We start from the raw sequence: 23,139 nt of genomic DNA, 5'->3' as shown, positions 1-23,139 counted from the left end.
GAATACAAAAATGAGGCTCTCAGAGAGTTATATATAAAGGTAGTTTACATTCAAACCCAGGACACCATGTACAGTTTAATTTATTAGGTAACTGCTGAGCAATTTTGGAGAAGGCAATGGCAACCCACTTCAGTACTCTCGCCTGGAAAATCCCATGGATGGAGGAGCCTGGTAGGCTGCAGTCCATGGGATCGCTAAGAGTCGGACACGACTGAGAGACTTCACTTTCACTTTCATGCATTGGAGAAGGAAATGGCAACCCGCTCCAGTGTTCTTGCCTGGAGAATCCCAGGGATGGGGGAGCCTGGTGGGCTGCCGTCTATGGGGTCGCACAGAGTCGGACACGACTGAAGCGACTTAGCAGCAGCAGCTGAGTAATTTATATATGCCTGTAACTATGCTGTGTATTTTTGGACCTTCCCTTTTAGATAATAAGCTACATGAGACATGGAATTAGAAGTCAGATTTGTGTCCTCTACAATGCCTAGCTAAACAACCTTTGGTAGACAAGCTACTTTCAACCTTGATTGTACATTAGCACCACCCAGAGAACTTAAAAAAAAAAAAAAAATTGCCTAGAGCCCCATGAGACACCAACTAATTAATTCTGAATCTCTGGGGGTTGGAATTGGACTTTTTTTAAGGTTCACAGCTGATACTGATATCCAGTGATAGGTAAGCGCCACTACTGCAAACCAATGGTCCTCAAACTCTGGCTTAGAGGAGATCACCTGGAGGGCTTGTTAAAATTCAGCCCCATCCCCAGAGTTTCCGATTCAGTTGCTCTTATGTGCATCTGAAAAATCTGTATTTTCAGTAAGTTTCCAGGTGATGCTTATGGCTGCTGGTGTGGGAACAGACTGGGTGAGAACCACTGCCACAAACTGTCTAAAATGATTCTTGAATAAACTAAATAATAAATGTAGGAGATACACGAATAGAAAAACATGAACATTATATGAAAAATTTAAGTACAAAAAAGGAACTTCATGTTCAGCATCACTGTCATTAGAAAAGCACAAACTAAGTCTACAATGGGCTAACATTACAGACTTACTAGAATGGCTAAAATTAAAAACAAAACCAAAATAATCCAAGGGCTGGTGAGGGTACACAGCAACTAGTAGTACAACGCTCACGGAAATATAAGATGGGACCATGGAAAACAGTCTATCAGTGTCTTGTAAGTTAAATGCGTACTCACCACATAAGTCAGCAGTCGCACACCTTGATATTTATCCAAGAGAAATTAAAACTTACATTCACATTAAAGCCTATACATGACACTTGGAACAGCTTTAAACATAACAGCTCCAAGCTGGAAACCACGGAAACGACCTTGAGTTGGTGACTGAACAGAAGAGATTATAACTATGGTACATCTATATGATGGACTATTATAGCAACACGATGCAACAAACTGTGGATGAAACTCGCACACATTCTGCTTCAGTGGAAAAAAGCCACTTACAAGGCTACACCCTGTATGATTCCATGTATGCAGCAATCTGGAAAAGCCAAAACTATACGGAGGGGAAAAAAAAAAAAAACAGTGGTTCCCAGGGGCTGGTAGGAGCCACATGTCAACTACAAATGGGTACCTATTATATACATCTAATAATTACAAACTAGATGCTTCCAATCCAACAAGATAATTCTTAAGCGTGATGTGCATCTCTCCAGGACACTTACTCGTGTTCTGGGGTCAGGCTGCTTTCTGGGCACGGATGACATCACACTCTCTCAAAATAAGCCACCAGGAGAGAAACACAAGCAGTCCACAGTTTGTTTAAACTTGGTGCTGACTCACTGCTCCCTTGATACCTGAACCTAATAACTTTAATTATAGTCATCTCTCATTCTAAAGCTTCCCCTCTCCTCAGAGATGTATTTGTTATCCTTCTGACCTCCTGATGGTGAGACACTGGGTAAATACGTCACCTCTAGGAACCAGTCTGCTAAAAACAGAACCTGCATTTTCCACGCATTCCTCTCCGGCACGTGGATGCTGCAAAGATTAAAAGGGATGATGGACGTGCATGGGATTACTGCTGTTATGCTTGAAGTACATTTCATGGAATTTGTTCTAAACTTGAGGTGTAATAAACATCCTATTCCTTTCTCCCTAGCACAGCAACTATTCACACCGTAAAAGGCATTCTCATGCACTATTTACTGAATGTATTGCCAAAACCATGGGATCTGGAAAAGGAGGACTCAGTTTCACTCTGTAACTTACTTTGTGACCTTGACCAAACTACTTGCCTTTTGAGTCTCACTTCTTTATAAAATGGGCTCAGCTACAACGTGATTCTCTAGGGGCTGCTTTGAAAGCAATATCAGCACAGACAAAGTACTATATAAGGCCTGATATGAACCCTACACCCTGATCTCTATACACAAGTGACTAAGCAAGAGCTTCTCAGCCAGATGAAGCAGATTCCACCAGAGTCACCAGAGGGCATCAACAGAGACCCATAATCTGGGTTCACTGTTCACTACTTGACAGTCCCAGGACACATCAATTTTTAAAGAGATGCACGAAATGCTTGAATTGAGAGAAGAGAGAAAGAGAGAAAAAAAAAAAAAAATGGAAAGGTTTTCAAGAGTTGATGTGGTATACAAGGGAAAGAACATGAACTCTGGTGTCACCTAAACCTGGGTTTGAATTTCAGCACTTATGACCTTCGGAAAGCCATCTCACCTCTCTCTGCACATTTTCTATTCTATAATATGGGTACAGTTGTAGAACTGTGAGAAGTAAACAATAATGTATATAAAGTATACAAATACCTTTTATAGGCAAGCCCTCAAATAATGCCTGTGCATTAATAATTCAACTAGCACTGATTAAGTACCACATGTAGTAGTCATCGTACAAAGCCTGGTTATTACTTCTATTAATACAGTAATGTTCAAAATTCTCCAAGCCAGACTTCAGCAGTACATGAACTGTGAACTTCCTGACGTCCTGGTTTTAGAAAACGCAGAGGAACCAGAGATCAAATGGCCAACATCCACTGCTGGATCATAGAAAAAGCAAGAGAGTTCCAGAAAAACATCTATTTCTGCTTTATTGACTATGCCAAAGCCTTTGACTGTGTGGATCACAATAAACTGTGGAAAATCCCGAAAGAGATGGGAATATGAGACCACCTGACCTGTCTCCTGAGAAACCTGTATACAGGTCAGGAAGCAACAGTTAACAGACTGGTTCCAAATAGGAAAAGGAGTACATCAAGGCTATATATTGTCACCCTGTTTATTTAACTTATATGCAGAGTACATCATGAGAAAGGCTGGGCTGGAAGAAGCACAAGCTGGAATCAAGATTGCCGGGAGAAATATCAATAACCTCAGATATGGAGATGACACCACCCTGCAGAAAGTGAAGAGGAACTAAAAAGCCTCTTGATGAAAGTGAAGGAGGAGAGTGAAAAAGTTGGCTTAAAGCTCAACATTCAGAAAACGAAGTTCATGGCATCCGGTCCCATCACTTCATGGGAACTAGATGGGGAAACAGTGTTAATAGTGTCAGACTTTATTTTTGGGGGCTCCAGAATCACTGCAGATGGTGACTGCAGCCATGAAATTAAAAGACGCTTACTCCTTGGAAGGAAAGGTATGACCAACCTAGATAGCATATTGAAAAGACATTACTTTGCCAACCAAGGTCTGTCTAGTCAAGGCTATGGTTTTCCAGTGGTCATGTATGGATGTGAGAGTTGGACTGTGAAGAAAGCTGAGCACTGAAGAATTGATGCTTTTGAACTGTGGTGTTGGAGAAGACTCTTGAGAGTCCTTTGGACTGCAAGGAGATCCAACCAGTCCATCCTAAAGGAGCTCAGTCCTGGGTGTTCATTGGAAGGACTGATGTTGAAGCCAAAACTCCAATATTTTGGCCACCTCATGCGAAGAGTTGACTCACTGGAAAAGAGACCCTGATGCTGGCAGAGATTGGGGGCAGGAGGAGAAGGGGATGACAGAGGATGAGATGGCTGGATGGCATCACCGACTCAATGGACATGAGTTTGGGTAAACTCCAGGAGTTGGTAATGGACAGGGAGGCCTGGTGTGCTGTGATTCATGGGGTCGCAAAGAGTTGGACACGACTGAGTGACTGAACTGAACTGCATACTATTTTCCTAAAAGACTAGGGGAAACTCTGGAGTGAAGGTGGAGTATACGGGCATCTTTTATTGCTTATTACAACACACATGTAGAAAAGCCAATTTTTCACTCCCAAAGAGCTCCCTGATAGCTTAATGCCCTGATTAAAACTCCACCACAAGAGAATCAATCTGATCGGAATTAGTTTCACTAGCTCTTGAGAGTCCCCTGGACTGCAAAGATATCAAACCAGTCAACCCTAAAGGAAATCAGTCCTGAATACTTATTGGAAGGACTGATGCTGAAGCTGAAGCTCCAATACTTTGGCCACCTGATGCGAAGGACTGACTCCTTAGAAGAGATCCTGATGCTGGGAAAGATTGAAGGCAGGAGGAGAAGGGGATGAGGACGAGATGGTTGGATGGTTTCTCCGACTCGATGGACATGAATTTGAGCAAGCTTCGGGAGCTGGTGATGGACAGGGAAGCCCGGTGTCCTGCAGTCCATGAGGTCGCAAAGAGTTGGACACAACTGAGCAACTCAACTGAACCCCAAATCTGCTTTAAAGTGTAAAACTTCCTAGGAAATAACTGTATGAAACAGAAGAGAGAGGATAGTTACATCTCTTTCTAATACTCTCTCTCCCCTTGGCATCTCCTGTCATCTGGTTCCACTGTTTATGAACTTTGTAACCCTGGGCATATCACTTAATCTCTCGGAAGCTGCTTCATCATTAAGACGGGAATGGTAGCACTTAGCTACCCCTGATGTAAGTAAAGACCTACGGGAAAGAGAAACCATCTGGGTGGGAAACACAAAGAAAGCAGAAGGGAGGAAAGAGCCACAAAAGAATCAGACAGAATGACTCAAAGAGGAAGAAGGAGAGAGGCAAATACACAAAGAATAAAACATTTGCACAGGGCGTAAATTTCACTCAATGAGCATGAGTCCTCAGGATATAATCCACTGTGGAAAAGTCAATCTCTGTTGTGAAACTTATGACTTTTAGCATTTCTCAACCGTTAGTGGTCATCCAGCAAATGAATGGTGATGGTATCATCAATATTAAAGAAAAAATGAAGATCAACTAAGGGCCACAGAGATGAAAAATTGTCTATAGAAGAGCGAGCAAGCCTAAACTTCTATAAGTTTGCTTAAATGTTCTAAGTAAGTGAGCATCAATTCCTGAGTATGCTGCTGCTGTGGTGTTAAAAACTATGTGTTGCTAAATATACGATACATTTACACCAACATATCACTATAACAGGTTATAACACAGGATCATGCATGCTGTCTTTTCTGAATAATTAAAAAAATAAAGGACTGTCAAAGGCAATATAGTTGTTAACCCTCTGCTGCTGATTTTAGATCCCAAAGCCATGTATGCCAATTTTCTTCCTCTTCTTTTCTTCTCTACTCATGGCACAGTATCGAAGGGAAAAGACGTTTTACCATCAGACTACCTTAACTAGATTCTGACCCTCTTTTTCTAGTTGAATAATTCTGTTCTGTAAATATTACCTGAGCTCTAACTAGATAAGGAACAAAAGGAACACAGAGATGAATGAGAAACTATTCCTACCTTAAAGGGTCTTGGGCTTTGGTTAATTGCAGCCCAGCAATATATGTTGTTTGGATAGACAGTTATATTGCACGACAAAGACATTTATAGGTTGAAGGGGATCAGCATTAAGTCAGGTTGGCCAACACCTGGTGTAGTTTAAACACATCCAATGTGTATCTAAGCACCTCCTTTGCTTCTTCCTCACCTCTCTCCTTCTAGTAGGCTTCAAAACTCACATACACATTTCCAATCCTCAAAAGAGCTAATCTTCCCTAAAACTCTACTGTTCATCTGCAACTGGTGTAGGGATTCCCCTATTTGGCCCCTCAACATAAAATCTCCACCTGCTTTTCAACAGAATCCACTGGGTTCCTACTCCACACTCCCAAATGGCAGGAAATGCATAAAATCTGGCCTTACTTTGAAGTATCTTTAAATAAAAGCATCCCTTTCCTTGAAGAAATCATAATCTACTGTTAATTGGCCAAATTAATACTGATGTCCCATTAAGTGCTTAGCAAGGCAGTGAAAAATGGTATTACGAGGAGGCAAAATCAAAGCTCACAAACTGACAGTTCTGTTCATACAGTGTTTCAAAAATTTAGTAACTGAAAAATAATCAGCTAAACTTCTGGGTTTTCCTAAAAACCTGAAGATCTGGTAACACTGTGTCCACCCTCCCTCATAGCAGCAGGGATTGGCCAGGTTGCAGGCATCTCCTTTAGGTAGGGCATAAGCTCTTGTGTGGGCTTCCTAGAATCTGCTTGCCAATGCAGGAGACACGGGTTCAATCCCTGGGTCGGGAAGATTCCCTGGAATAGGAAACGGCAACCCGCTCTAGCATCCTTGTCTGGGAAATTCCGTGGACAGAGGAGCCTGGTGGGCTACAGTCCATGGGGTTGCAAAGAGACACGACTGAGCAACTAAGCACAAGCTCTCAAGTATATGGCAGTTCTCCTGAAGACTCTTGTGACCATCAAGGATCTGTGCATTACATACCAGGTACCTAGACCTCAAGGAATACAGCAGTAGGCAAAATACAGAAGGCCCTGCTCACGTGGAATGACACTGTGGCTTTGAACAGATGATGAAGAATGGGGTAAGCAACCCACAAGGAACAGTAAAGTTATTCTAGTATTCCTAAGGAACTCCCTATCTAACAGAATCTGTGAGCAAATCTTTTGTGAAGTGAATGGCCACTCCCTATTTTATCAGTTTTGAGCCCTATAATGAGCATGTTTCAAGTGATGGCACACAGTTATTTTCTAAACCCATATAATTTACAAGATTATAGTGTGAATTCCTATGTTGTGTGTGTGGTATTATGAGAAGTGATAATGATTTCTGTGTCCAGATATATGTATCACTTAAATTGATTTCTGAGTTTCACACATGGATTCAATTATCTCTGTATCTCGTATTCTGCATATCTCATATATGACCTAAGTATACTGTTAAATTTGTGGTGAACACCTTCAGATTAGCAAATATGCATTAAAAAAGACATGCTCTTTTAACATTTAAAGGTACCATCAAAATTACATTTCCTATTATTTAATACTAAAGCTCTCAGATTTAGAGTAAATTCTATTTTGACAACAAAGTGATGCCCTTAAATTGTAAAGGTTCCTAAGTATGAACTATTGTAAAATTCCCTCGATTTCTGCCTTGCTGACCTATACTAAAACTTTCAATGCCTCCTAATTATATAATTGGTAAGTGAATAAGGAACACCAGAAAGATTACTTGAAAACTTGAGAAAGTGTTTATACAGAAAGTGAAACTTGTGTCCGACTCTTTGGGACCCCATGGAATTCTCCAGGCCAGAATACTGGAGGGGGTTGGCATTTCCTTCTCCAGGGGATCTTTTCAACCCAGGGATCGAACTCAGGTCTCCCGCATTACAGGTGGATTCTTTACCATCTGAGCACCAGGGAAACCCAAGAATACTGGAGTGGGTGGCTGATCCCTTCTCCAGCGATCTTCCCAACCCAGGAATTGAACTGGGGTCTCTGGCATTGCAGGCAGATTCTATACCAGCTGAGCTACCAGAGAAGCCCATTTATACAGAGGCGTCTGTCTGCATATTCTAATTAAGTTCTCCTGACGTTAAAATCACAGGAAACCATGAGTTGCAATACTGTAAACTGTTTAAGTAAAAGAGACAAGGAAGAGAGAATATTACAATATGAATATACTGTTCAGGTAAATTAAAATAATTTTATCCAACTTGGTCTGGTTCTGTCTGCCCTAAACCAAGTCATATTGTTTATTTTACAACTTGGGTTAGTAAGACCATGATTACCATTTAGGGGAACAGAATTCTCTTCTGTGAAAACTGTTTGCTGGCTCATTTATCATCACTGCCACCAAATATAAAAATTATCTTCAATCACAATCTTGATTTGTATGACTCTAAGAATTAGCCCTAAGAAAAATGGGTGGTACTGGTACAGAGATCAGGCTACTTATTTATTGACTCAAACCCAGGTCTTCTGGCTGCTAAACTCACATTCTTTCCACTATGCTTTACTAGCTCTTTCTCAATAATAACTTAAATGTAAAGTTTCAGAGTTTGCAAAGATCTACTATCTCATTTAACCTTGGTAATAATCCTAGGAAGTTGAGGCAGACATAATATCTCTAATACTTAGGACACTGGGTACCCACACATAAAACAATTTGCCCAAAGAAGATGGATTGAATGCCTGGCAATATCTGCAAGACACAAATAACTACTAAAAAACCTTACTGTGTACAACTGAAGTATGTGACCTTCAGAGTAAGCATAGCCTCAAATGAGTATAATTCATCTGCTGCTGTTATATTCTAGAGATGGTAAATACCAGATATCTGCACTGCTTCTCTTCTTTTCCCACAATCCTTCAGCACACCCTTTCTTGCAAGGCCTGAACCCAGCCTCTGAAGCATTTTGAACACATAGTTCCAGGCAACCCCTATCAACCAACGCAGATAAAATCTGCATTCCTGTTCTTCCTCCATTAAGGCCCACTTGTATAATATTTGTTTTTGACATTGTGTCTTTGCTTTTGCTTGGATATTTGCTTTCATGGCTCTACCAGAATTGTATATATTATCTTCTCCAGGTCCTGGAACTCTGCCTTATTTTGACCTCAGAGCACCAGCTGCAAAGATTCATATACAGCAGGCACACAAGGTGTTCTGAATATACCTGAGACAAATGCATGGTACTTAGGAAAAAGTCTTGGAGAAGGAAATGGCAACCCACTCCAGTACTCTTGCCTAGAGAATCCCGTGGACAGAGGAGCCTGGTGGGCTGCTGTCCATGAGGTCGCACAGAGTCGGACACGACTGAAGCGACTTAGCATGCATGCATGCGTTGGAGAAGGAAATAGTAACTCCCTCCAGTATTCTTGCCTGGAGAATCCCAGGGACAGAGTAGATGGTGGGCTGCCATCTATGGGGTCACACAGAATCGGACACGACTGAAGAGACTTAGCAGCAGCAGCAGGAAAAAAATCTAAAGTTAACAACAACAAAAATACCTTCCCTTATTTCTAATTACCATTCAGGAAAGAGTCAGATAGTAAAAACAAGTTTTGTGGGTCAGATGGTCTCTGATGCAACCACTCAACTCTGCCATTATGATGTAAAGCACCTATAGACAACATGTAAATGAATGAATGTGTCTAGATTCTCATAAAAATTTACATATGAACACTAAAATCTGAATAATTTAATTTTCACATCACATTCTTCTCTTGACTTTTTTCCCCCCAACAATTGAAAAATATTAAAGAAAAATCTTAGCTTGCAGGTCACAGAGAAACAGGGTGTAGGCTGGATTTGGCCAATGGGGCCATACGTACTGACCCTTGGCCTAAATCTGTGGTTTTCAAAATGAGAATTTCAGGGGGTCTGCAAGATCCTTTCAGCAAGTCCAACTACCTATGTGTGAAGCTGGACTTTCTTTGGTTCAACCCAAACACTTAAAAAAAATCAATCATCAATCAAAACAATGCACAACAGATTAAATGCATGAGCAAATATGAAGACCCAGCTGCATTCTATTAAGCCAGAAATTGAAAAGACTTGCAAAAATGTAAAATAATGCCACTCTTCCCACTAATTTTTCTTTGTTTGGAAAATACCTAGTTATATGTCATCAGTCAGTTCAGTTCAGTCACTTAGTCGTGTCCAACTCTTTGCAACCCCATGAATCGCAGCACGCCAGGCCTCCCTGTGTTCTTTTTATTAACATGTAATGGACTTATGATTGATTTTTTTAAGTGCATTAATATTTTTTAAGTTCCTCAGTTTTGATTTCTATTTAGATACCAACAGCTACAACCTATGAAAAGTTAAAAAGCTGTCTGGGGGACCTAAATAAAAAATAATTTTAAAAAATATGCTGTTTATACACAGACACACACACACGTAAACTGGCCACACCCCATGGCACGTGGGACCTTAGTTCCCTAATCAACCAGGGGTCAAACCTGCATCCTCAGCATTGGAAGCAGAGTCTTAACCACTGGACCACCACGGGAGTCCCTGGCCCTCAGTGAGTTTAAGAATGTAAGGGGTTCTTGACACCAGTCACTTTGAGAACCAGCCGCTGAGCTGCAGCAGGATTAACTGCTGTAGGCAGAGCTGCCTTGAGAAATGAGGGCACCTCCTCAGGTCAGGGCACCAGATAGACCTCCTCATTTCAGTCTCCTTGATTCCCCCCCGCCTAAGAGCTTCCTGGTATTTCTTTCATTAAATCCTTATCTGGTAAAATGTAATCCCATGCAATTTATGTTCTTGAATAATAAAGTTGGTGAAAATGTGGGGTGATTTTCATTGGAAGAACTCTTCTACTATGTGCAGACCATAAAAATGCTTTAGCCTTCGTCAAAATAGGTAACTAGATTCAAGTATCTCTCCCTGGCTTGTCTTTTCCAATCTTAAAAAAAAAATCCACAAAATTACTATTGTAATTCCTTGCCTTCAGAAAATCTCTCAAAATAAATAGATTCACCAGCTTCTTTATAAACCATAGTTTCTTTGACTTGGCTCCACAAAACTGCACAAGCCTCGTGCTAACCAGCATCCTCACTAGCGTTACATTAAAAGAAATGAAATCCAGGAGGCATGGCATCAGTTTAACTGATAGCGCTAATAATAATGCACTAAAAATCACATTTCTGCAAGTAAAGTATATACATCTTACAGAGTATCTTAAAAGAGTATTAATATTTTGCTTGTTTCACCATTTGATATTTTAAAATTTTTAAAAAGATTACTTCAGGAGACATAAAAGGAAAGTTCTCTTAATTCTAGTGTTACCATATGTAAGGAAACCCTATATAAGGAAGTTTTCTTAAATATAAATTTACTCTGTAGTAAGGTTTAACTGTCCAGACAAATGATGTATACTGCTGGCCTGGGGAAACCTCTCCCTCATTCCTCATTTTAGAGAGAATTAAAGAAATGATACTATAATTCCAATAATTATAATTCTGTTGAATACACACTGTTAATTAGAAGGCACTTCCACATGAGTATATGATTCTAAAGATCTTTATAGTTTTCTCTTATGGAATAATAACTTTGTAAACAATAACAAAGTGGGAAGAAATTTCTGTTTTTGAATATTTGTCCTTTAATCTGTATTATAAAATATCTAAAAAAAAAATCAAGAATTATGATCAGATGCTAAATCTGCCATAATTTGTGATTATTGTCTCCAAGAAGAAAAATAAAATGATTTGGTTATTTTGACCAAAGCAAAAACTTCAATTCACTAGCATCTAGACCAGAAAGGCACTAGCAAATTATTACCTATTTGGAGAATTGTTATCCATCTGGGGAAACAGTACAAATTAATTTAGAGAGATCTGGTAGCTGTGCTGTTCAATGAAGAACAACCACCACCAAAAAAACACATAGATTTGAAATGTGGGGAAAATGCTTACTATTTAAATTTACAGTAAAAGAAAAGTCTCATCATGATTGCAAAACATTCCAAATTGTGAAACTTAAGTTATTTGTAAAATAGACAAAAGTAAAGCTGCTTCCTCAGTTATTTTTTGAGATCTCAGCATCAATTTAAAGAAAATGCTTATATTTAAAAGAAGGCCTATTTAAAAATAGGAATCCTTCTGCTAAATACAAATATGAACATGAAGTAAATTTATCTTGTATCATGCATTCCTGTCCCATGTATATGCAAATAAAGGTGATATGAAACCAAAGTTTGAAAAAAAAACGACTGATGCTAGTGTAAAAACAATAAAATTACATAAAATTGGTATGTGGATTATATGGGGAAAAAGGGAGGAAAAAAAGGAAATGTACTTCACTGTACAAAAAACATACATTTCTGCCAATACTGTCTTCAAGACTTCTGGGGTACAACTAATAATTTTTATACTCTCATTTTTAAATTAAAATTATGTGCATTAAAACCCTGAGTATAATAAAGTTTCCTGGGAAGGCAAAAAAAAAAAAATGAAAATCACATGGAATTTATACTACCACCAAGACAGAAGAGATCAAGAGAATTTTGGTCTCACATTTGAGAAAACATTGCTCCTGCTACTCTAAAACAGAAAAACTAGAATCAAGATACAGTTATTTTAAAGCTTGGCACAGCAGTTTAAAATTTGAAAACTACCTTTGCTATTTTAATAAAACAGCTTTTAGTTTTATTTTCCCAATTTCTTTCTCAGCAGTGGGACAATAACAGTGTAACTTTCTCTACCTGCTGGGGAATTTTCTTAGCACTTTGTGGAAACCGTTGGCTTTCAGAAATGGATAGCTGATTTGAACCAAAAGTTAGACAAAATACAGAATTGCAACAACAATAAAAAAGCGATTTAGAAAGATCAAGCCAAGCAGATAAGCAAACTCTATAAAAAATCAGTTTCTGGGACTGTTCATCCAGTCAGTTCCCTAATTTAAAAAAGCCAAACCAAAGCAAAGCATATGCTGACTTACATTGCTTCTTTAGTTCTTTCAGCTGTTGTTTAAATTGGACAAATTTTTCATTATTTTGAAAGTCTGCATCGGAATTCTTATTCTGTAAAGCCAAAAACTTCTTCTCCACTAATAATTTTAGATCAGGTATTTTCTCTGAACGTTCTTCTTTTACCTGAGAAGGACAATAAAATTACTGTAGTTGAATGTTAACAATGACACAGTCTTGGAACAGTATTTTTCTTGCATTTTATTCAAAAAATATAGCGGTAGAAAACAGAATTTCCTTCAACAGAGAACCAGGGGGGCAGGGCCCTGTTTCAGAAACAGACTGCTAGCGGACAGCAGAGAAACTCATTTACCCCACCTACCCTTTGGTTTCTTACACTATCCCCTCGTTGCCCTGCTGACTTGCCATGTCCGGACAAGTACCGCGCAACTGTGTCCTCCACCTTCACCAGAACCTGAGCGTGACGGCGCCTTCTTTTCATTTAGGTCTATGCGGTCCCCTCTCCTTCCTCTCGAGTCTATCCTGCATTCTCTCCAGCACTCCTCTTCTCTGGTCCTCGGCCCCAGCAGGTGAGGCTGGCTCCTCCTTCACAAAGTGAGTGGAGACTTTAACCTTGAACTTCCACCATCTGCGGTCACCAGGAGTAAGTGCCCCTAGTCTGTTCAAGGCTAACCTCTCAATCTTTATTCTCCCCTCCCCCAATATTTTATTATAAAATTTTCAAACATGCAAAAATGTTGAAAGCATCATATTTTACCATTCAAAGTCAAAAGATTATCTGTAAGTCCTCTGCTTTGATTATCTTCTGTCATGGAGCAAAGAATTAGATAATATTCTTTTGTTTAATTGCTATGCATGCTATGCATTAGCCAAATCAAAAATGAAAATTAAGCATGAAATCAAAATACCTAAATCTATATGAAATCAAAATACCTAAATCTACATGTAAAGTACAGAGTATAGGAAATGACTGTCTTCTCATTGCACTGATGAAGCTCAACCAGTGCCGGATCCATCATCAAAGAGAGGTGTGAAAAACATGGCGAGGCTTTAGTGACAAGTTATATGTAATTAAAAATTTAAAATAAGTCCTATAAGGCTAAAGAAACAATAAAGCTCAGTTTGGAAACAAGAAGGTACAAAGACAATCAATCGAATAACGCCTAATACCACAAAAATAACTGCTTCTACCCGGTGCATAGTTATTCTCTGTCTCTACACTGGAGAGAACAAGATGAAACAAGTTCAAGGCTGTAGCAAGAAGAGAGCACAGAGCAGACACAGAAAATAAATGAGTTCTCAAAAAAGAATAAGGGGCTCCCTTTCTGGATTTGTAAAATAAAAGCATACATATGAAGCTTCTCAAGGTCTTTGATTAGTATGAAATTATTATTTAATCTTCCATGATCAGAAAAGAGCTAATCTGAGCAGATATCAGTAACTGCAGATGTCCTTTTCCAACAAAGTCTCTAACCCACTCAACATACTTAATCTCCCCAAATCAAATACAACCACTGCTGAGGAGTTGGGTAGAAAAGTGTTGGGGCAGGGGGTGGAGGCATTTTGGAGTTGACAATGTAGCAATTTGAAGTATGACAAGGAAAACCCGAATACATCAAACTTAGCGATTCAGAGTACTTTCTTCCCCCACAGCTAGAACCTCCAGAGAACTGCTGTAAAGCACACAATTTCACTGCAGCAAATACCTTCTCTGGAAACTTGATGCTGCAGTTGGCATAGCTATCTGTTGCAAAGAGAACTTACTGTACTCCAGCTCTCAAAATGAGAGCCTGGAAAATATTAAACTCATTATCTGTTTAAATCAATGCAATAAATAGGGATTAATTCTATTTTTTAATGGTTTCTTGCATTGTTTGTATTCTCAAGATAAAGAGACACAGAATCCCAAATGAGGAAAGAAAAAAGCCATTCTTTGAGTTGTTAGTTGACCATAAGTGTTACCTAGTCTGAAAAAGTAAGGATGGCCCTCTTTTCCTAAGACAAACATAAAAATACCTCCAAGAAGTCTGAGGGGGAGGAGAGGATCTATTAGAGCCTTAGTCCATCCTTTTCCTAAGGATAAACTGCCTGGATACAAGACTTAAAACCTGAGTTTTAAGTCACTGGGTGTACTAGTCTGGTAAGACTGTCATAGCAAAGTAACACAAACTAGATGGCTTAAACCACAAAAATGTATTTTCTCATAGTTCTGGAGACTAGGAATCTGAGACCAAGGTGACAGCAGAGTTGGTTTGTAGATGGCCATCTTCTCCCTGTTACACGGTCTTCTCTCTGTACATGTCTGTGTCCAAATATTCTTCTCTTGAAAGGACACCAGTCACCACATTAAAAGGAAGCACTCCAATGACCTCATTTTACCTTTGATTATCTCTTTAAAGACTCTATGTCCAAACACATTCTGAGATACTAGAGGTTAGGCCTTCAACATATGAATGTTGGGAGAACACAATTCAGTTCATACACTGGGTTAAAGAAATTTTAAGACAGAATTTTAAAAATAGCCTACAGACTGTTAATCTTTATGCCATTATAATTTTTAAATGATAGAAACTAACCGAGAAGTAAACTTAGCAGACACCATGATTAACAGAATGGGAATTTAATATTGTCCTGGAAAGAAAAGGTCATGTTTTTGAGTAGCACCCACTTATCAAGTGAGTGCCTTCTCTGTGTAGCTAAACAGGAGAGAAGACCAGAAAAGCTGATCAGGAGTAGGTAGTGAACAGCTTTGGGAGCCAGGCTGTGAAAGTGAGGCTTGAACTGATAGGCAGCAGGGAAAGACATTAAAATACTGTAACGAATAAAGTGATAATACCATGACAATTTTCTTTCTCTAAAAAAGAAAAAGATTGCTGTAGTTAAAGCATCGAGGATGCACTAAGACAGGAAAGGAAAAAGAAGTTACTGGCCTATGCTAACTAATGGCAGAGGGGCTGGCAACTTGATCAAATTCTATTGCTATTTTTGAAGCAGAATTACTGAGTCATTTTGTGAGAGGAAGACATGAAACTGATGATGACTTCAAGATTTTTAATATGAGCAACTAATTACATAAAATTTTCTTGAGGAAAGAGAGGGCAATCCTGAACGTCTGGACAACATCTAAATGGAAAGATCTAGTAAGCAGCTGGAGAGACAGCATATGAAGAAAAAGAAGAGAAATGCAAAAGGAATTCTTTAAAAAAAAAAAAAAAGTGAAGAAGAAAACCAGGAGTTAAGGCCAGTCCAAGAAGAAAAGAAAAGAGAAAATTTCCTTAAGAGACACTTGTCCTTTGGAAAAAACGATGCAGGAGAGCTCGAGTAAGATAAGGGCTAAAAAGAAACCACTGGATTTAATTACCAGGCACTGGTACACTGCACTGGAACTACTTATCTGTTTCAACCTACTAGCCTGCAAAGCTTCTCTCAGGCAAGGATCATTTCATGGTGCCCAGTATACTCTATGTTTCAGCAGCTGCTCAAATGACACTGATGAACAAGTGAATTACAGAGACGGCAAATTCTACTCTAGTGATGTGAGAAGAGGGACTAAGGGGTACCGTATCAGCAAGTGAATCAAGTTTGGCAGCAAGGGAAGGAGAAAGAGATGGGAAGCAGATCGCAGGAGAGAGCAAAGGACACTTGTTTATTCGTAGAGCAGTCAACAGTAGCTTTAAGTGAAGTTGACATGATGGTGGAGAAAGAACATGGACCCCAAGGTCAGACAGGTCTGGGCCCCTAAGTTGTGGATTTGGGGACAATCCTTCTAGGCCTTGGGTTTCTCTCACTTCTTAATCAGAAATCGGGAACGCTGTCAATGCCATGAAGACTTAAATATGCCACGTTTGTGTTTAACTTTGGCGCACAGAACATATTTTTTTTTTCTTTCCTTCCAACTTTAGCACAGAGTCTTCAACATGTTTGCGGACTGAGAAGGAACCAGTGGGGGAACATAAATCAGAAACACTAAGAGAAAGCAAGTAGCAGATTTCATTTGAGGAAATCCTTCAAGTACTAGGGGCTTCCCTGGTGACTCAGCTGGTAAAGAACCCACCCGCAATGCAGAAGACCTGGGTTCAACCCCTGGATTGGGAAAATCCCCTAGAGAAGGGGACCGCTACCTACTCCAGGATCCTGGCCTGGAGAATTCCATGGACTGTATGTATAGTCCATGGGGTCGCAAAGAGTCAGACACGACTGAGCAACTTTCACTTTAAGTACTAGAGCAAAAACTAGAGAGGGAAGAAGACTACCTGCACAAGCATAGGAGTCTTTACCAGGGGTCCTAACTGCCCATGGGGCTGCACATGCACGGACCTGAGGAAACCCCCAAGAAGCAAGGACAACAGGGAGTGGTGAGCACCATGCGGAAGCAGCCAGCAGCAGCCCCAGGTGAGACGAAGCTGCCCCACAGCTCTGGGGGACCAATGCCATGTGACAGCAAGTCCAGGTTTCTAAGGAAAAGGTACAAATCTAGACTTCTGTGAGATCTTTTTTTCTTTTGGTCTTTAAAACAACATATAGACCAAACAATACATTATCAGCCTGAAGCCAGGAATTTGAAACCTAACCTTATTAATGCAAACAAGATGTCAATATTTTGAACACAAAAAAGCAAAGTACTACTGTGATCCACAGTCTGGGTCAAGTGCAATCCCCAGACATCTACCTTAGGGATGAAATATGGTCCTTCCAAACAGGACAGAGAATAACAGGGAAAGGAGAGTGTGGGGAAGAGAGGGGAAAGTAAAGAATTCCATTCTGACATGCTAATCCCCAGTATTAATGAAAACCTTGGGCTCTAGACTTGAGATTAAAAATGAGGCTCTTCTGCTAACTGAATGACATTAGAAAAGTTACTAAATGCATCTAACCTTAGTTTCCTCACTTGTAGACAGAAAATAGTAACAGGATTTCCCTCCCAATGTTGCGGACAGGAATAGCTGGGATGAAGCAATACAGCTCTGGTGAGCTATTTGTCATAGAGAACAGTCAGTGAGGAGTAGGTGTTATTGTTGTGATTATCATTATATGTATCTCCAGGGTAGCTGGATACCCAGGCCTGCAGCTCCACAGACTGACATGAACACCCACGTAGAGAAATCAGGGCATGGATTTTAATGGAAATCTGGAAATGAATGGGATTACCAAGGAGAGGAAATAAACAGAAACCAAAAAAAAAAAAAAAAGAGTAAGGCAAGAACTCTGGAGAATACTGAATTTATGGGGTAGTTTGAAGGATCAAGAAATAAAAAGTGCAAGAATTAACAGGATAACCTAAAGACAACGTCCCAAACGTCTAGGATATTTCAAGATCTGTCAAATGCTGCACAGAAGTCAAGCTAAAGAAGGACTGAGAAGTGTCCGTTGGACTCAGTGACTGGGTCACTGGAGACTTTACCAAGAGCCAGATAGGCACAAAGTGCTGACTTCAAAATACACAGATTTTTGTTGAATGAAGTGTTTCAAAATGATGGAGCAGTGAAGACAAAATACATATTGCCAAATCTTCCAGAGACTCTCCAACTAACTGCTCAGTTTGAGTTCAAAAGCACTTGAGAATGTCTAGCTACATTTAATGGGAACCCAACATTCCTGTGACTTTAGTATTTGTCTTATGTCAGCCAGGGAAGGCAATTAAGGAGCTGACTGTAACAATGAAGTCAGATCTCTGGTGGCTTGTCCCTATGAATAGAGGCTCGTTGTTTCAGAAAAAGAAATAAAGGTAGGAACAAAAGGCAAACTCGTGGTCTTTACCCATACTGAAACTATGTATTATTTTTAGCATACTTTAAACTAAAATCTGTAATATTTATATGATGATCACACACTTCATTTCTTTCAAACAATACTGTACACATATGCAGTTACTCAGTGTGTCATTTTATTGCCACAGGACAAAGTCAAGGTCTCCTCCTCCAATCATCATTACTGCCTTATAGCTATTATTTCACTGGGAGAGAAGATCACAGGAGTGAAGGATATTAATGGGCTGAGTCATTTACACACTTTTGAATCATGTGAGAATCTAGTATAAAATTAGTCATTCTTGTAACTGGACCAAGACTCAAGATGGATTTACTCTCTCCAAAACAGCCACTGTTAGATGTTTGGCTCCCAAAAGAACATACACCTAATGATTTATATTTTGGATATCACACAGCCTTGAGAAGTTTATTATGGGTACACAGTGGTGATAAGCAATATGCTTTGTGTTCTGCTCAGTATGCTAAGTATCCCAAGTTCCAATTCATGATCTAAGGCTGTGGGACCTACTTTCATCCTGGGAATCCAGACAGAATTGTCTCAACTGGTCCTAGAACATTCATTCAACAATATTTACAGAGTCCCAACTGGATACCAGGCAGCATAATGCATTTAGCATAATTGCTGAGACATTTATGGAGGTTGGCCCAAACTTATGACACACCACCAACCCAACTGGTCATGCACTGGGTAAATTTATATAGGCCAACACTGTCTCCACCTATATATAGCAAAAAAGCTTGCAGAAGTTTTCACTGAAAGGCACATCCAGGCTACAAATCACTACGCTTTCACTGACTACAACCTAATTGCAATGGAGACACATTATATTTTCTAGAGACTTTACTATACTATCCATGACCTTTAAAAAAAAAAAAAAAGGACAAAAACACATATGTCACACATACAAATGATGACCAGCATGGATTATACCCTTCATCTCAGGCCAGTTTCTGTTGTCAATTGCACAATCTGCACTGAACTCTGTTGGACTCAATTATTTGCAGTTGAGTGAGTTTCCTAGTTCCATTATTTAGTTTGACTCTTGACAGAAACACTTAATAGGGAAGGAACACTTCCTTGTTGAACATTATGACACACTGAATGGACGTCTCAGTTTGCCCAGGTGTTGTAATACACCATTATTGGACATGGAAACATCTTTCCCTCTTCAAGCCTTTCAGAAAATTTTTGAAAATGAATAAATTTAAACCTGTGGGAAACTGCCACTGGTCTAGTTCTAATGGACACGTCCTATTGGAATAGAGTTGTCCCACAGATAGCAGTTGAATGAGGCAACCTCATCTTGTGTACATCTGTTACTAAACATTTCTGCTGTTGAAAATTACTCCAATCATTCCTCATGGCACCAATCCCACTATAAGACTATGACCAAAGGAATGACACATTTGTTACAGAATTCCAATATGGTGGGGGAGTGGCGGGAGACGGGTAAAGGAACCAAACTGCTGATTTGCCTTCTGGGCTTTGTTGTTGTTTGCTTTATTTTCTTCTCTATTTTCCTTTTCTTTGTTTCTTAGGCAGAACTTATAGAAATAACCATTATTTACCTCTTCTATTTATTCACCCATTCAATAAATATTTACCAAATGCCTACTGCATGCAGGCACTGTGCTAGGCATTGGAGATTCCTTAGTAAACAGACTATCCTAGTCCCTGTTGGTCTCTTGGGGTTTGGGGTTTGGTGGAGGAAAACAGTACTATTCAAAGAGTCAAATACACTATCATCAGCTGTGAGAAGTGCTGTGAAGGAAATGTATTAGATGCTAGGAGAGCATGCAACAACATAAATGCCGAGAACATCATTTCACAGGCAATCTTTTTATGTACTGCTCGATTTAAACACAGGTCAGGCTGAGAGGAGAGTGAGAGGAAGATTTTTACTGTTGTTATTAACAAACACGTTGCAATTGCACAAAACCTTTCATCTGAGTGGTTCAAAGCCTTCTATACACAAGTATCATTATCCCAATTTGACAGATGTGAGAAATGGGCAGTTCACAGTGATTAAGCATCTTGCCCAAGGTCATACTGAGTCAGTGACAAACGACTGCAACTCATTCAGATCTCCTTTCAACTTAATTTTGCTTTGCATGTGCCTCCAAGTGCCAACTCAAAATGAACTTTCATAACTCATCTTAACTTTATGAAAACATACCTGATTTCAGGCAGATATCCTTCACCTTCAGTGGCCATTTGTTAGTTCTCATACGAAAAGACGTTAATTCTGATTTTAATAAAATTGCATTCCTATCCACTAAGCCTGTCAAAATCTACAGAATTATTCAATGCCTTATTTATCACTACAGTATCTCACTCAAGATTTCAGAATAAAAAAAGGACAGAAATGGGTTGACACTAATGGGATATACTGGGCTTCCCAAGTACCCCATTATCCAGAAAGATGATCTCCTAAAAATGCTAGATCATCTGCTGAAGATCCAGTTCCAGTGCCGCTGGGGAAACAGTACCCATGAGGTTAATGTCACCCAGCATGAGGGTAACCAGTGAATAATACATGAGAGTGTTTCTCCAATAGCCAGAAAACCAACCAAGGGACAAAAGTTGAATTAGCTGTGAATCTTGCCCTCCCTCACTTACACCTAACGACCAACTTGCATTTTTTTTTCTGCCATGATTGCAACTCGAGCTCTGCAGGTCTAACAGTCTTAGTATCCAAGAGAAGACTGATTTCACCCAGGGACTCAACAATGCCTTCAGTGATTTTGGGAGCTTAAACGGGCTTCCCTGGTGGCTCAGACGGTAAAGCGTCTGCCTGCAATGCAGGAGACCCGGGTTCGATCCCTGGGTTGGGAAGATCCTCTAGAGAAGGAAATGGCAACCCACTCCAGTATTCTTGCCTGGAAAATCTCATGGATGGAGCCTGGTAGGCTACTGTCCATGGGGTCGCAAAGAGTCGGACACGACTGAGTGACTTCACTTCACTTCAAACAGCAACCTAGCAATTTTGAGCTTCTCATGACACTGACCAGACAAAAATTGAGGTTACAGATTTGGTTGGGGCAATGAACCTTAATTACCAAGGGTAAACAGGATTACTGCTACAGAGTGAGGAAAAGGAGGTATGTGTCTGGAACCTGGACTACCTCCTAGGTTTGCCACATCATTATCTAAAGATAATGAGAGTCAAAAGCAACTCCATACAAACAGGATCACTAAGAACACATATACCCCAATAACTGCTGTTGTAGTCAGGTAAAAACCTACATCATTTGAGAGTCTATTGAGGGCAAAGAGAATATACAACAGGTACTAGAGAAGGGAGTTAAAATACCAACTATGGGTTCAGAATCAATAACAAAAGCTAAGTATCCAATATTTCTTCCTTGGTCTGACATGTACACATTTATGTTTCTAAATAATTTCTTCCTTTCTTTTCCTGCTCCTGCTCTGGAGAAAGCGATGGCACCCCACTCCAGTACTCTTGCCTGGAAAATCCCATGGACGGAGGAGCCTGGTAGGCTGCAGTCCATGGCGTTGCCAAGAGTCGGACTGAAGCGACTTAGCAGCTTAGCAAGCTGGTGGCTCACTAGTTACAAAGGACCATAATGGAACAGGAGGCACGTAAAGGAGTAAGTGTGTCCCAAATATCCTAGATTTGGAAACAGACACTTAAGATGTTGTATGGGGGAAAGACAGAGCGTATTTTCACTTTTATCAGAGAGCTGCAACATGTTAGAATGGAGCAATTTCCTATTGTTGCACTGTTAGCAAGTTTAAGTCTGGAAAGGAAGTGCATACAAAGGCTGAGTGGCCGAGCTTAGTGGTTGAGAATCTAGGAACCTTTCCTTTGGGGAATTTTCCACTTTATGAGTGATACCTCACTGGGACAGGAACAGAAATTCACTTTCTCAGTTTCCATGCAAGAAGAACACAGACATGTCAGCTTGACCCCTGGCCTGTGGGACTTCAGTTATTGAGACTGACACAAAGGAGGTGCCAGCAGAGCCCCTGCAGCCAGATTACCCAAGGATTTAACATTTAAATCCCAGCTCTGCTTCAGACAAGCTGTGAAGTCTTAGGCAACCTCTGAGAAACCTGATCTCTTCATCTCTAACTCTACAAAAGTCTCTGCATTGTCATGAATACTAAATGAATTAATGCATTTAAAGATTGTAGGGCTTTGGAATTCAAATACAGTAGCCACCAGCTACATGTGGTTATTCAAATCTAAAGTATTTAAAATTAAATACAATTAAAAATTTATGAGGTTGGTGCAAAGGTAATTACAGTTTTGGACTGTGAATTTTAAATCATTGTTACTAGGCTCAAACACATCTTTATTAATCAAAATATGAACCATTATAGTCAACACATTTTTGCCAATAAGTTTGTCTATTCCTGTAGCAAAAAAATCTCTGCTTCGGGATTTGACAAACTCTTGGAAAGCATTTTCTGCATCATGCTGGTTGCAGAAGTGTTTTCCCTGCAAAAAGTTGTTGAGATGCTTGAAGAAGTAGTAGCCAGTTGGTGAGAGGTCAGTGAACATGGCGGATGAGGCAAAACTTCATAGCACGATTCATTCAATTTTTGAAGAATTGGTTGTGCAACATGCAGTCGGGCATTGTTGTGGAGAATAGGGCCAATGCCCTATTCTGTTGACCAATGCCAGCTGCAGGCATTGCAGTTTTCAGTATATGTCACTGATTTGCTAAGCATCCTTCTCAGATGTACTGGTTTCATTAGGATTCAGACCAGCCAC

The 23,139-nt window shown here is 39.9% G+C and overlaps 1 protein-coding gene across 32 annotated transcripts in view; it reads right to left on the bottom strand.

Annotated features, from left to right (window-relative positions):
* NSMCE2 (NSE2 SUMO ligase component of SMC5/6 complex) overlaps nt 1-23,139 on the bottom strand; it is a 236,726-nt gene that overhangs the window by 145,323 nt on the left and 68,264 nt on the right. For all 32 annotated transcript variants that reach the window (XR_015140963.1, XM_086337192.1, XM_086337190.1 and 29 more), the window contains one exon: nt 12,641-12,794. Coding sequence is in view for 31 of the 32 variants with exons in the window: in XM_086337192.1 (XP_086193318.1) it covers nt 12,641-12,794 (154 nt within the window). In the remaining variant the exon portion in view is untranslated. The remainder of the gene's footprint in view (nt 1-12,640; nt 12,795-23,139) is intronic.

The sequence above is a fragment of the Bos grunniens genome, chromosome 14, assembly GCF_055505025.1.
Source record: "Bos grunniens cultivar Pamir isolate PY7600 chromosome 14, Bosgru_T2T1.0, whole genome shotgun sequence".
Taxonomy (NCBI): Eukaryota; Metazoa; Chordata; class Mammalia; order Artiodactyla; family Bovidae; genus Bos; species Bos grunniens.
Note: the sequence above shows the minus strand (reverse complement) of the source record. Positions and strands in the feature narration are given on the sequence as shown.